The 15,077-nt window shown below is 38.0% G+C and overlaps 1 protein-coding gene across 2 annotated transcripts in view; it reads right to left on the bottom strand.

Annotated features, from left to right (window-relative positions):
* LOC126335375 (kinesin-like protein Klp98A) overlaps nt 1-15,077 on the bottom strand; it is a 386,747-nt gene that overhangs the window by 49,573 nt on the left and 322,097 nt on the right. For both annotated transcript variants that reach the window (XM_049998589.1, XM_049998598.1), the window contains 2 exons: nt 5,280-5,408; nt 17-136 (listed from right to left, as the gene is read on the bottom strand). In XM_049998589.1, coding sequence (XP_049854546.1) covers nt 17-136; nt 5,280-5,408 — 249 coding nt within the window. The remainder of the gene's footprint in view (nt 1-16; nt 137-5,279; nt 5,409-15,077) is intronic.

A 15,077-nucleotide genomic window follows, 5' to 3' on the forward strand; every position in this document is an offset into this window, starting at 1 on the left:
GTAAAGTTGAACAAACCTGCATCTTTGAGCACATTTCTTGAAGCTCATTGTTAATAGATTCAACTCTAGAATGGTGTTCACTCATTGCCTGCAGTCTTTTCTGTAGTTCTGCTTCAAGAGTGCCCAATTCCTGGTGCTGTACATGTAAAAAACATACAATCTTCATTAATAACTCAATCATTACATTGAGTTCTTTGAAATTTCCTATACACCAAATTCAATACATATCAATACTTGCAGAAAAACCATTTTTTTTTTCAAAAATGATGAAATCGTAAAAGACTGGTACATTACAAAAACAGTTACTGGGACATTCAGTACGCATCATTACCATATTTACTCAAATCTAAGCCGCACTCGAATCTAAGCTGCACCTCGAAAAATGAGACTCGAAATGAAGGAAAAAAAAAAATTGCTGAATCTAAGCCGCAACTGAAATTTAAGACTCAAAATTCAAGGGCAGAGAAAAGTTTTAGGCTGCACCTCCAAATCGAAACAAAGTTGGTCCATTGTAATATGAGACACAATTTAGGTTGAATGAATGACGATACAGCTGCAATAGTTTGGTTCGAGTTGTAATCTTAGCAGTTAAGCTTTACCAGGTAGCCATTGCTATGCGTCAGGTGCTCCGCCCGTATTTAAATGGGTACTCTTCCTTTTTGGCGTACTTCGTCTGGTTTGAATTGATTGCTTATTTTTCTTTGATCTAATAAGTGTCGTTCTCTTTGTTATAGGTGTTTATGTCACTCTAAGCTGAAAATGCATTACTGTACTGTGACATGCATTGTTTGTCACATTCTGATAATGGGTGTTTACGGCCTGTCGCTGCTGCTCGCGGCATGGCTTGCTTTTTTGCACGCTACCACTGCTTACAATTTTAAAAAGAGAGAGGAATCGTCTCATTAGCGAAACAACGGCAAGAGACTGCTATTTGTTGTTACTTACACTGCTGCTTTCTTTGATAATGATCAACAAGAACCAAATAATAGACAGTGTATGATAGAAGATGTTCTGAACGAGAGTTTAGCGAAAAATTTTCTCCGTTTGAAAATCTTTGCAGACACCCCTTTAGTACATTACATTATGCACTGAAATTAGAGTTAACTTAGATTTAAAAATCTAATCAATTGCCGTGCTTCATTTCTGACTGTATCACTATTAGGCATAAGAATAATACAAATATAAACATGACATGATATGTCTATTCTTCTGCGTTTGCTGTTGTCTCACTCTAGTTTCGTAGTTTATTAGGCAGATGTGATTTAAATGAGTTAGCGGCAAACACGAAAGAATACATGGCAAAATGTTTACATTCGTATTATTCTTATGGTGAAGAGAATACTGCATGCGATTCACAATTCTTAAAAGTTCCTATAAGGAACCATCTCTTCTCACAAGTAGGAAAAAATTCAGAACGTAGAGTTCGCCATATTGACAAACATCCCAAACAGTCTTGCCAGTCGGATTTTCATAGTACATTGAAATGCTGCTACATTTGAAGATGGACAGTACGGAATTTGCATTTACTTCGTTGGATAATGTATGAAAATGCAGTGGTCGAAACTCGAGGCGGAGAAAAAAGTTCTTCTTCTTCTTCTTCTTCTTCTTCTAAAAAAAAAGAAGAAGAAGAAGCACAGGGTTTGGCACCAGTATTTATCTTTGTGCCTGCAAAGCATGCCTGTGTAGCGCTACATATATTCGACGGCAGAAGTTGGTTGTGGTGGCACGTACCAACATTTTTCAGAACTTCCGCTTACTTTGCACTCGATTCTAAGCTGCAGGCGGTTTTTTGGATTACAAAAACCGGAAAAAAAGTGCGGCTTAGATTTGAGTAAATACGGTACTGGTAAATAATTTCGCACTGTGGTGATATAATTTTCATTTGACACGTTTTTAACTAAAAACAATTGTTTGTAAAGTAATGAATTGGTGCAAAGGTGGCTGCAGTATAGGTCATAACATGAAAAGTGATCATCATCTGGTTTTTTGGACAAGACATAATTTTTAACACACGGACTCAAAAAACATATAGAAATCTCGACATCTCACTGATCATCCACATAATCAGTGAGTTTATTTTCATAAATTTTTCTTCCTATTACTGCATGACAGTTAAGCAGTAGTGAGCAGCAGTCTGTGACTGCTTGCTGATGATGCTATCATGTCTAGGAAAGTGTCACCTTCGACTGGCTGTAGGAGGATACAGGATAACTTGGTTAGAATTTACAATTGGTGTGATGAATGACAGCTTGATCTACATGTGGGAAAATGTAAGTTAATGCATATAAGTAGGAAAAACAATCCCATAATGTTCGAATACAGCATAAGTGATGTGCATCTTGACACAGTTACAGCAATTAAAATTTAGATGTAACACTTCAAAGTGACATGAAATACAATGAGCCTCTATAGTCAGTTGTAGGGAGGGAGCAATGCCAATTTCAGTTTACTGGGAGAATTTCCCGAAAGTGTAGCTCATCTATATGGAAGAAGACATACAGAACACTTGTGCGATCCATTCTTGAGCACTATTCAAATGTTTGGCATCCCCACCAGGCAATATTAATGGAAAACTTCAAAGAAATTTAGAAGTGTGTTGCTAGATTTGTTACTGGTTGGCCAAATCAATACACACAGTGGGAAGGCTCCCCGCAGGAAGGCTTGCCGCTATCGAGTTCAGTTCTCGGTTGTTGTGTGGGATCTGCAGTTCCTCTAAGTTGACTGTTATTAGAGAAATGCTTCATGATTAATAATGAGAATTATGGGGGAGGGGGGGGATGCTCTCATATAAAATAATTTTTACTGCATCAGTCACTTTCTAGTAATATTACGCAGTACACCGCCAATCATCATGTACAGTTACATGTATATTAATTGGAAATGTGATGAGGATTATTTGCTGGGTGTGCCAGTCCAGTGAGGTAATGTACTGGAATTAAACCCTGTACAGAAGCTTCCATTTATCTTAGTGTAAATCTTGAATTGTGTGTTTAAATCACTTCATTTTTGTCTTTATGTATAATTTTGCTGTAAACGTATTTTTATGGCACACCGAACTCAGTAATAAATACATCATTACTTAACACTTTCACATTCACATGTTTACATTCCAAAAACTCTTAACTGACATTCCAAAAACTCTTAACTGCAAACACAAACTTATTCCCATTACTAAAATAGTACAAAGAATGAAAGTACAATATTTGTCCATTTAAACTTATTGACATCCAGGAAAATTTTTAAATAGCACTATTATTTGGTATTTCTATGTCATTCAGTTATCTTAATACTTTTTCCCTCAGTTAACTCTTTTATATTAATAACAGAAGCATTTCACATGAAAGAAATTTACTGTTACTTTCCAGCTTTGCATTTACCAACCTGTTACAATGTACTGTGTGACAAATGGAAGTTTCTAGTTCTTAACACAAGTCCATTAAATGAACAATTGATGCTAAATGATTTGGTGAGGAAAGTGGAGGTTTTTAAAACAAAAACTACACTGTGAAAGGGACAACTTCTGACAAAAAACACCATATATTTCCCTCTACTTTCTATATTTTCCTCTAGTGTTAAAAAGACAATATGAATTTTGAAGAACTCATTGCAGTGTTGAAAGAAATACAGAAACACTTTCTAAATGTTCCCGTGACACAGCCAATCTTACATGTGTTTTTGAACTGTTTTGGAGACCCTTTGCTGTTTCATTTGAAAGTACTCCCATGCATTTGCAGATGGAATTGCATGATCTGTAATGTAATTCCACTTTAAAAGGCAAATTCTTTTACATTAAAACTGTCCAGGAGTTTGATAAAGTCTTCTTCGGTGAAGAATTTTTCCATCTTTATAATGAGGATGCAAAAGTGGTATCAGTGTTCTGATGAACAAATGGGTGAAAGGTTTTTTTAATTATATAACAAAGTAGTCACAATTACATGGTATCTACGTTGAGAAATGCAGCCACTACAATGTTGGTAGAGTAGTTACAGATAATAAAATCTGATTCTAATTTGTTGTAAACGGAAAAATTATTCCATCTCCAATGTTGTGCTGTGGTGACTATTTGCTTTAGCCTCTCTTCTTTCGTCTAAGCTTAACTGTGAGACATCCACAGGAAAAAATTTGGAGTGCACAATATTTATGATGTAATGCAGTTATAAATAAACTTTTAGTTTTATTTTTGTAGGTGTATTCTCTTGTATCAACAGTCTTAATAAAATATTGCTCTTAATTATGAGTCATACAGAGCTTCACATTTTCAAATTTCCTAATATAGCATAATATGAAATTGAGCTGCAAGCAAGCAGTTTTATGTACCTTGGGCAATTACATTGGCATCAAATGTGAAGTGTTCGCAGTTTCCTTATCTTCCTGCTGAGACAGCATGGCATGTTAGTGCAGGAAGCATGCAGTCAGTCGAGAGATCCTCATCCAGTCTGGTAAGTGTTCCCTGACCCAGGGCTATGGGTGACTTTCCTGACTCTACCCCTTTTCCTAAACCTCTCCAGCTCCTTTCCTTCACCCCTCTTCCCTCCTGTTCAACCCTTCTGCCAGAAGAAGGAAGCTTGCATACATAAAACCTTTCTTTATAGATGTGCTCTCCTGCCGCCACTTGGCGAGTAGATTTTTATCTATCCAATTACATTAAATCATCAAGAATTAATTATGTTCATCATTACAGTTTGATATTTGTGTATGTATCAGGATAATTAAGCTTGAGTAATTGTGCTCTCATTTACAGATGCATAAAACTTATCAGCCAACCTAAAACACCTAAGAACTGTATTCCAAGGCAATGGATCAAACAACTAGCAGCTTCGCTGCATTTGTAACATGTACTGATGGACGTGAACTGAAGTCTGCCTTGCTTTCATTTTCTGGTTCCCTGGCATATGCACTTATCCACCAAAATTACATCGCTCCCACACAGTATCATACAATCTAGGCCTCTATATATTGCAAGTAACTCCTACACCTTAGCCAATGTGGTTTGTGTCATTCAGCCCAAACTGTCGGAACTTCTGACTAAAGTTTCACTGTACACCAAATGCACACATTTGAGACAACCTGGTAAGCTGGTAATCTTGGTAAACAGACACTCAACAGTGCTAACAACTATTACATTGTTTCATGCAACAAAAATATACTGGAAATTCACAAAACAAGTTGTAGGGAAAACTGCTGGTAGCATGTTACCAATGAAAATGCTAAAAACAACCAATAAAAACTCTCAAATATTGTAAAAGGCATATAACAACTGTTTATAATGTGAGACTTACGTATGTGTTGACAAGATCTCTAACGTACTCCAGAGTGGGTTCAGATGAATCAATCCCCAAACTAGCCCATGAGTCAGGGCTGGAAGAATTAGGAGTTGAGCTTTCAGCATCTGGCCATTGGTCCAACAGCTGAAACATACCACACAATGAAAGACACACAGGAAAAAAGTGCTATTATTCCTACGTATTAAAACACAGCACTTATGAATGAATGGACTCACTTAAAAAACCTGTTTTTAGTTATGCCTACTTGTCCCATCTAAATCCTTCCCTTTTCTTGCAATGTCTATCTTTGAAAACTGTTATCTAATTCAGTCTCCATATCCACTTCACCATGTATTCATATCATCCCTTTGAATGCTCTTCCTGCATTCATTCTGCAATTCACATTTATAATACAACATGAAATTTAAAAGAACATTGCTACTTTAACTCAGAGGCTCAATGGCTGTCATTCATTTCTCTGTTCTCCAATAAATCATCAAATAATGGATATAGCCCTACAGATCTTTGTTGCTAACAATGGCTCGTAAGGGAATGGAATTTCTCGAAAATGTCTTGTATGTTTGGTGCTCTGTGGGTTGTAAAAATGTTAAATGTCACATTATATGTTCTCTGACAGTTTTTCCAGAATGCAGTTAAATAATGTACAAGAAATACCGTCACCTTTCCTCACCCTGTATTGATCAGCAGTCTCTCTGAAAGTTGTCCTCTAAACTTTACATTGGATTTGGTGTTATACAGGGCGGCCTGCACCAACCTTTTGAGCTTTTCATTGAGTCTTAGTTATCTTAGCATTCGAAAGATAGCTTCTGTCTACAGAGTCATACACTGTTTGGAAGTCTACAAAGGTAGCTGATTACATTCTGCCTGCCTCATTTGTTGCTGTATTGGATGATGCTCTTAAGGTTTTCTATTGGCTCAACACAAAATCTCTATGCTCTGTGACCTACTTGATATTCCCCTAACTCACAGTCTTGCAATCATTACATGTCATTCGAGGGTGTTAGAAAAGATTTTGTGTAAGACTACGGGAACAATATGCCTCTCTAGTTACCAGAGTCTTTTTTTGCTTCCTTTTTTGTGAGCTGGGTGGATAACAGCTGTGATCCAGTCGTCTGGAAGTTTCTTGATAGCCCACACATCCAGGATTATTGTATGTTTATGGCTATGGCTGTTTGTGTTATATATTGTTTTACTTTCAGACCTACTTTTAAGCTTGCTCTGTAATTTCTTCCATTAAATGGTGAAGTTTGTCTGTAATAGATGCAAACAATATGTTATCTTCAGCAGCAAGGAGAGGGTTTATATATATTACATTAACATATATTCCTTCTTTGTTTTCCCAGGGGTCTGAAAATTTCTTCTAATCACAGCTGTGGTAAATTTTATTACATATGTCTATAATAGAGTGAAACATTCCACGTGGGAAAAATATAAAATGTGTGCTTGTGTCTGTGTATGTGCGGATGGATGTGTGTGTGTGTGTGTGTGTGTGTGTGTGTGTGTGTGTGTGTGTGTGTGGGCGCGCGCGCGCTAGTGTACACCTGTCCTTTTTTCCCCCTAAGGTAAGTCTTTCCGCTCCCAGGATTAGAATGACTCCTTACCCTCTCCCTTAAAACCCACATCTTTTCGTCTTTCCCTCTCCTTCCCTCTTTCCTGAAGAAGCAACCGTTGGTTGCGAAAGCTAGAATTTTGTGTGTATGTTTGTGTTTGTTTGTGTGTCTATCGACCTGTCAGCGCTTTTGTTTGGTAAGTCACATCATTTGAGATATATTATTACATATGTCTGTATTTGATGAAGTATCAAATGCAGTTCACAGCACTTCTGCTGTAGAATTTTTGGAGAGGTAAATAATGCAACTGTGTTGTTTATCAAAGAGTGTCTTTGTACAAAGTGAAATAAATGAAATGTTCAGTGCAGTATTTAACTCTTTCAACCAAAAACAAGTATCTCCATCTACATCTACACCCATACTCCAAAAGCCACCTAACGGTGTGTGGCGGAGGGTACCCTGAGTACCTCTATCAGTTCTCCCTTCTATTCCAGTCTCATATTGTTCGTGGAAAGAAAGATTGTTGGTATGCCTCTGTGTGGGCTCTAATCTCTCTGATTTTATCCTCATGGTCTCTTCGCAAGATATAACGTAGGAGGGAGCAATATACTGCTCGACTCCTTGGTCAAGGTATGTTCTCGAAACTTCAACAAAAGCCCGAACTGTGGTACTGAGCGTCTCTCTTGTTGAGTCTTCCACTGGAGTTTATCAATGATCTCCACAACGCTTTCGCGATTACTAAGTGATCCTGTAACGAAGCGCACTTCTCTCCGTTGGATCTTCTCTCTCTCTTCTATCAACCCCGGTACGAGTACCACACCAGTGAGCAGTATTCAAGCAGTGGTCAAACAAGTGTACTGTAACATACTTCCTTTGTTTCTGGACTGCATTTCCTTAGGATTCTTCCAATGAATCTCAGTCCGGCATCTGCTCTACCGGCGATTAGTTTTATATGGTCATTCCATTTTAAATCACTCCTAATGCCGACTCCCAGATAATTTATGGAATTAAGTGCTTTCAGTTGCTGACCTGCTATATTGTAGCTAAATGATAAACTACCTTTCTTTCTATGTATTCGCAGCACATTACACTTGTCTACATTGAGATTCAGTTGTCATTCCCTGTACCATGCGTCAATTCGTTGCAGATCCTCCTGCATTTTAGTACAATTTTGCATTTTACAACCTCTTGATACACTACAGCATATCCGCAAAAAGCCTCAGTGAACTTCCCATGTTATCCACAAGGTCATTTATATACATTGTGAATAGCAACGGTCCTACAACACTCCCCTGCAGCACATTTGAATCCACTCTTACTTTGGAAGTGTGAAAGATTATGGGTTCAGTTTTGTTTAAGTGTCTTATGTGAATTAATAACTTGAAACAGTGATGAAACATTAATAAAAAATGTGGCAACGTGTGCTTGGAGTGAAAATGTGTTATTTTAAAATTTTCTCCTGAATCGTGTTAGTACAATAAAGTGTTAAAGCAAGGGATATTACACTCACCAGCAAATACTGCAGTCATAATTAAAAGTTAAATTGTCATCAACCAAGTTTTGAGTAGAGTACAGCCAGTTGATTTTTGAGGTTAGAAACATCAACAGTTGAGTTTTATGTTAAAAGGCTTGTATTCAGTAAGTAACTTCAGGCCACATACAGTGTTCTGAGATAAAGTTTTGCAGGAATGGATACGTAAAAGAATATTAAACTGATAATTGGAGAAATGGATTGGCCAGTTTGCAAAAGAAGTAACTTACTGGATTACCATGAAGGTGCACTGATAAAAGATTAGTGAAGCTGAAACCACAGGAAGGCAGTGCAACAGATCTACAAGCCGAAAAGCACAAAGAACATTTCAATTTGTATCAAAAGGCAAACAGTTATGCAAAGTGTATGATAACTAGTGTAATTATTGATGAAGTGTATCAAGAGGTAATGGGCAGAGAAACAACTAGTAATAGGGATAGCTTAAAGCAGAAGTTTTAAGTCTCATCGGAGGATCAGTTGTTCAAAATCTGTATAGACTTTTTCTCCTTTTGCTGGAAACTGGGTGGAGATGTTTCACCCACACAAAGCAAAACTTAAAAAGTTTTTGGAAGGAGTAGAACAGTGGACTTAAAGCTGAAAATGAACATGTTTTACCAGATCTTATGTTAACAAGAATGAGAAAAGGACATTTGATGAACAGACAGTGCTGTTATGTATGTCTACAATAAATTTTATGAAGACTCTGAACAGTGACAAAATGCCAAAGGAAGCATTAGTAAATGTAAGTAACCAAAAACCAAATGGAAATGGCAAGTTCATTGAAAATGAGTCCAGAAAGAGTGGTGTTTTTCATTGTAAATGAAAGGGTCATTGGGTGGAGGACTCAAAAAAGTGGATTTCTGACAGGAAACCAAATGAAAATCAAAACAGAAACAAGGAAGTTGTGAAGCTGCTAATGCTGTGATGATGTCTGTCTGTGCAGAAGCCTATTAAGTTGAAGCCGGTTCAGCAACATAGTGGGTCGACATTGTAGTTACTACAAGGATGTGTAACAAACTGTTCACAGTATTTTACGGACTTTCTTAAGTCTGAAAGACTAAGTGGTGTAAAGACAGCAGGAAAACAAACTGTAATGGCAGTGGGGAAAAAACAGTATTCAGTCATCATCTCTGCCTGATAGGGAGGAAATGAGGCTGTTGGATGTGTGGCATGTTCTACTTTGATCTAGAAACTTGGTTGCAGTGTAGTGTTAGCTGTTCAGGACTGAAATCATAAAAGTGAATTTAAGTCATCAGCAGGGGAATGTTGGCTTAAAATTGATGATACAATAGTGTTGCATTGGACCTGGGAGCTGTTTGGAATCTTGTACAAGGCAGATATTTAACCATCTTTGCCTAAAGAAATTTCTATAGTAAATGCCACTGAAAAGACTTCATTACTTCAGCTGTACCATGAGTACAGCCATTTAGTCAGAGATGCAAGCCAAGTAAATTGATATCAGCTAATCACCTTTTAATGACTCTTTCCAGAAGAAGACTAGATGGCTGTGTTCAAACACAGCTACACAGAATTTTTGCATTACTATATCATAAGGCAGAAGCCTGATGTTAACAATGCTTTGAAATATGTTCTTCAACATTCAAAGACGCTGTGTGTTCAAACCCAAGAACACTATAACTTTATTACCTGTAGACGCATAAACACTTGAAAGACAAAGTACATACAACAGAGAACACACAATTGCCCAGCAGAGCCTTGCACTCTGGCCTATACAGTCATTAGTTTTCACAGGGGCATAGTTGGCAGGCTACACACAACTGCTGTTGTACTAGTAGACCAGCTGGCCTCTAGTGGCCGAATGAAGCACAAACTCCACATGTGAACTATGAAGCAGCAGCACTGGGTCATACAGTCACGGAGCTGCTAAGTGACAATGGTGGATAATTCAACAGTAAAGAAGTTCAGGACATAGTGCATGCAGAAGGTGTTACCCAGAGGCTGGCACCACACTTCACACCACAGCAAAATGGTGAGGTGAGCACCAGATACGAATTATAAATGAAATGGAAAAAACCTTAAGTAATCAAATAAAGAAATTCATTTTCCAGCAGACACATGGACATTGGAGAATCAGCATACACTCTAACCTGCACTGTAAAACCATCTCTGGAAGGTATTAGTCCTTTTGAGATGTGGTTAGATATGAAGCCGAGAATAAACCATTTACGTATAACAGACACTACATGCTGTGCCCACATCCCAGTCCAAAGAAGACTTCTAATTGATAAGAAAGGTGTCAAGGGTTACCTCATGGGGTACGACGACAATGGGCATTACAGAATCTGAGTGAAAGAAGAAAACAAAGTCATTCTCAGTAGATGTGCAATCTTCTATGAAAATCCTGCAAGGTGTGAAGAACAAGTCAAATTACTGTTGAAGGATGTTGAAGAAAGTAATCAGGGAAAGCATGCAGCTCAAGAAGAAAAGAACAAAAAACCATGCCCAGTTGTTGGGAAAAAGCACAGGTCACACCCTTCTACACGAAGGGTACTAGAAGTGATCCACAAAACTACTGTCCAATATCCTAGACATTGATTTGTTGTAGAATCTTGGAACATATTCTACACTCAAACATAATGAGCTATCTTGAACAGAATGACCTCCTCAGTGCCAACATGGATTTTGAAAACATTGACCATGTGCCACCTAACTCGCACTTTTCTCACATGATGTACTGAAAGCTTGGAAACAAGACAGTGAGGTAGATGACGTATTTTTGACTCAGTAGGATACCAATGCTTACTGTCAAAAGTACAATCATATGGGGTATCAATCAAGTGAAATTTGTGACTGGGTTGAGGACTTTTTGGTAGGGAGGACACAGCTTGTTATCTTGGATGGAGAGTCATTGTCAGATGTAGAAGTAACTTCGGGTATGCCCCTGGAAAGTATGTTGGGACCCTTGTTGTTCATGTTGTATATTAAGAACATTGAATATTAATAGTAAAATCAGGCTTTTTGCAGATGATGCAGTAATCTATAATAAAGTACTATCTGGAAGAAGCTGCATACATATTCAGTCACATCTTGACAAGATTTCAAAGTGGTGCAGAGATTGGTAACTTGTTTTAAGTTTTCATAAATGTAAAATTGTGCACCTTACAAAACAAAACAACATAGTATCCTATGACTAACATCAGTGAGTCACTGCTGGAATCGGCCATCTCATACAAATAGCTCGGTGTAACACTTTGTATGGATATAAAATGACATATGTTCACTCACGGGTAGGTGGTAGACTTCAGTTTATTGGTACAATACTGGGGAGCTGCAATCATTTTACAAAGGAGACTGCTTACAAATCATTCGTGTACCCCTTCCTAGAATACTGCTCAAGTGTGTGGGACCCATACCAGACAGAACTAACAGGGCATATTGAACGTATACATTGAAGGGCAGCACCAATGATCAGAGGCTTGTTTAACCTATTGGAGAGTGTCACAGAGATAACAAAGGAACTGAACTGGAAGATAGATGTAAATTATCCTGAGAAAGTCTGTTAACCAAGTTTCAAGAATTGGCTTTAAGTGATTACTCTAGCAATATACTATGACCCCCTATTTATCGCTCACATAGGGATTGTGAGCATAAGATTAGAATAATTACTGCAAGCAAAGAGACATTCAAAGAATCGTTCTTCCCATGGTCCATACATGAATGGAACAGGAAGAAACATTAATAACTGGTACAATGGGATGTAATCTCTGCCATGCACCTTGCAATGGTTTACACAGTATAGAAGTAGAAGTTGAGGGAAACTCCAACAAAGAAGAGTCAGAAGAATCAGAGACCAAAGAGGACAGTGCTGCTACCAGAGAAAAGAAACTCTTTATCCAGCCTCATCAGCAACTGCAAAATGGTTTGACATTGATTCTTGTATAGAGGATTAGAAGAATTAATATTTATGCAACAGCCAGAAGGGTACAATGATGGCGTAATGAGAGTTTGAAAATTAAGGTGAAGTATGTGTGGACTTAAGCAAGCCCCAAGATGTTGGAGTAAACACTTTGGGGCATTTCTTTTGACAGCAGGTTTCAACACAAGTCATGCAGGTACTTGTTTATATATATCAGAGAAGAAGGTGACAAGAAACTGTTGGAATTTTTATGAATATGGCGGGTTAGTTATGGTGAGATAACAGCAGGATGTCAGAAAGTTTGTTGATGAGTCGAAGGCTGAATTTGAGATCACTGTGAAACCAGCATTGTATTTCCTCAACTGTGTAATCAAGGTAAGTCAGAAAGCCTGCCCAAAGAAGATTCTGGAGTATTTCAGTTTTCAAGAGTGCGAACCCATCTCAACATCTACTGTAAAGAAAACAGACACATCACAAGCAGAAAGAAAGAATACAGAGAAGTGCAACTTTCCATATCAACAAGCAGTTGTAGCACTGATGTACCTGATGCAAGGAATGAGACCTGACCTGGCTTGCAGTGTGAGCTTCCTGTCTCAAACTCTTGACTTGGCATCAACAGATGATGGATTACGACTGAAGTACTCTGGTATGTACAATGCTCATGTGATTTAAGCCTAATGTTCCATCAAAATTTATGGAATGGCATATTAGACTGCTACAGTGATGTGAACTTTGGAGGACGCAACAACAGTAGGCGGTCAACATCTGGTGTAGTTATTAAACGTGCAGGTGGACCCATCTCCTGGCTCATCAAGAGATGGCAAATGTCTGCCACTTCTACAACAGAAGCAAAACTGGTAGCTGCAACAGAAACTGTTAAAGAGATAATCCGTTAGCAGATGTACTGCCAGACAAATCCCAGACTGTTAGTTTTATATCATAAAACAGGTCTTTCATGTTGATGTGTTTCACATTTCCTTCCTTTTTTCTTAATTAAGCAAGGGAAAGTTTTACAGTCATATATATCTAAATTTAAGTACAAAAGATGGTTGACAGTACTTCTCCTGTAGAGTCTTTGGAGTGAAAAGTAACATAACCATGTTGTTTATCAAAGTGTGTCTTTGTACAATGTGAAATAACAAAATGTTCAGTGCTGTAGTTAAATCTTTCAACCTAAAACAAGTAAATTTAACACTGAAACTCGAAACTGGATTTCTTGCTCATCATGAGCAGTTGCCTTAACCGCTTTAGCTATCTGAGTGTGCCTCCAGGACTGATCCAAACTTCTGTATGCCATGTATGCTCGCACAAATTGCGATTCCCACAGAGAGATAAATATCATAAATATCATATTGTCATTTTTGCCCATCGAGGTATGAATACATCATTAACAGTTACAATGTCTGTGTTCATACAGTCTCTGTATCTTCAGAATACAATGTCCTTCAGACACGCATACATGTTTCCCAACTTCAATAAGTCACACGGTCACATCCCTTGAACTCAAACAAGAAGCAATTTGGGTTCGAGTACTGGTTTGGCACAAATTACCATTTGTCACAAACAGTTGATGTCAATGTATAGTTTCAATATGCAAATTAATTTAGAACTGTGTGCATATCTGAAGAACACTGTATTGTTGTTGTTGTTGTTGTCTTCAGTCCTGAGACTGGTTTGATGCAGCTCTCCATGCTACTCTATCCTGTGCAAGCTGCTTCATCTCCCAGTACCTACTGCAACCTACATCCTTCTGAATCTGCTTAGTGTACTCATCTCTCGGTCTCCCTCTACGATTTTTACCCTCCACGCTGCCCTCCAATGCTAAATTTGTGATCCCTTGATGCCTCAAAACATGTCCTACCAACCGATCCCTTCTTCTAGTCAAGTTGTGCCACAAACTTCTCTTCTCCCCAATCCTATTCAATACCTCCTCATTAGTTACGTGATCTATCCACCTTATCTTCAGTATTCTTCTGTAGCACCACATTTCGAAAGCTTCTATTCTCTTCTTGTCCAAACTAGTAATCGTCCATGTTTCACTTCCATACATGGCTACACTCCAAACAAATACTTTCAGAAACGACTTCCTGATACATAAATCTATATTCGATGTTAACAAATTTCTCTTCTTCAGAAACGCTTTCCTTGCCATTGCCAGTCTGCATTTTATATCCTCTCTACTTCGACCATCATCAGTTATTTTACTTCCTAAATAGCAAAACTCCTTTACTACTTTAAGTGTCTCATTTCCTAATCTAATTCCCTCAGCATCACCCGATTTAATTTGACTACATTCCATTATCCTCGTTTTGCTTTTGTTAATGTTCATCTTATATCCTCCTTTCAAGACACTGTCCATTCCGTTCAACTGCTCTTCCAAGTCCTTTGCCGTCTCTGACAGAATTACAATGTCATCGGCGAACCTCAAAGTTTTTACTTCGTCTCCATGAATTTTAATACCTACTCCAAATTTTTCTTTTGTTTCCTTTACTGCTTGCTCAATATATAGATTGAATAACATCGGGGAGAGGCTACAACCCTGTCTCACTCCTTTCCCAACCACTGCTTCCCTTTCATGCCCCTCGACTCTTATTACTGCCATCTGGTTTCTGTACAAATTATAAATAGCCTTTCGCTCCCTGTATTTTACCCCTGCCACCTTTAGAATTTGAAAAAGAGTATTCCAGTCAACATTGTCAAAAGCTTTCTCTAAGTCTACAAATGCTAGAAACGTAGGTTTGCCTTTTCTTAATCTTTCTTCTAAGATAAGTCGTAAGGTCAGTGTTGCCTCACGTGTTCCAACATTTCGACGGAATCCAAACTGATCCTCCCCG

This window comes from Schistocerca gregaria, chromosome 1, assembly GCF_023897955.1.
Source record: "Schistocerca gregaria isolate iqSchGreg1 chromosome 1, iqSchGreg1.2, whole genome shotgun sequence".
In the NCBI taxonomy this organism is placed as follows: Eukaryota; Metazoa; Arthropoda; class Insecta; order Orthoptera; family Acrididae; genus Schistocerca; species Schistocerca gregaria.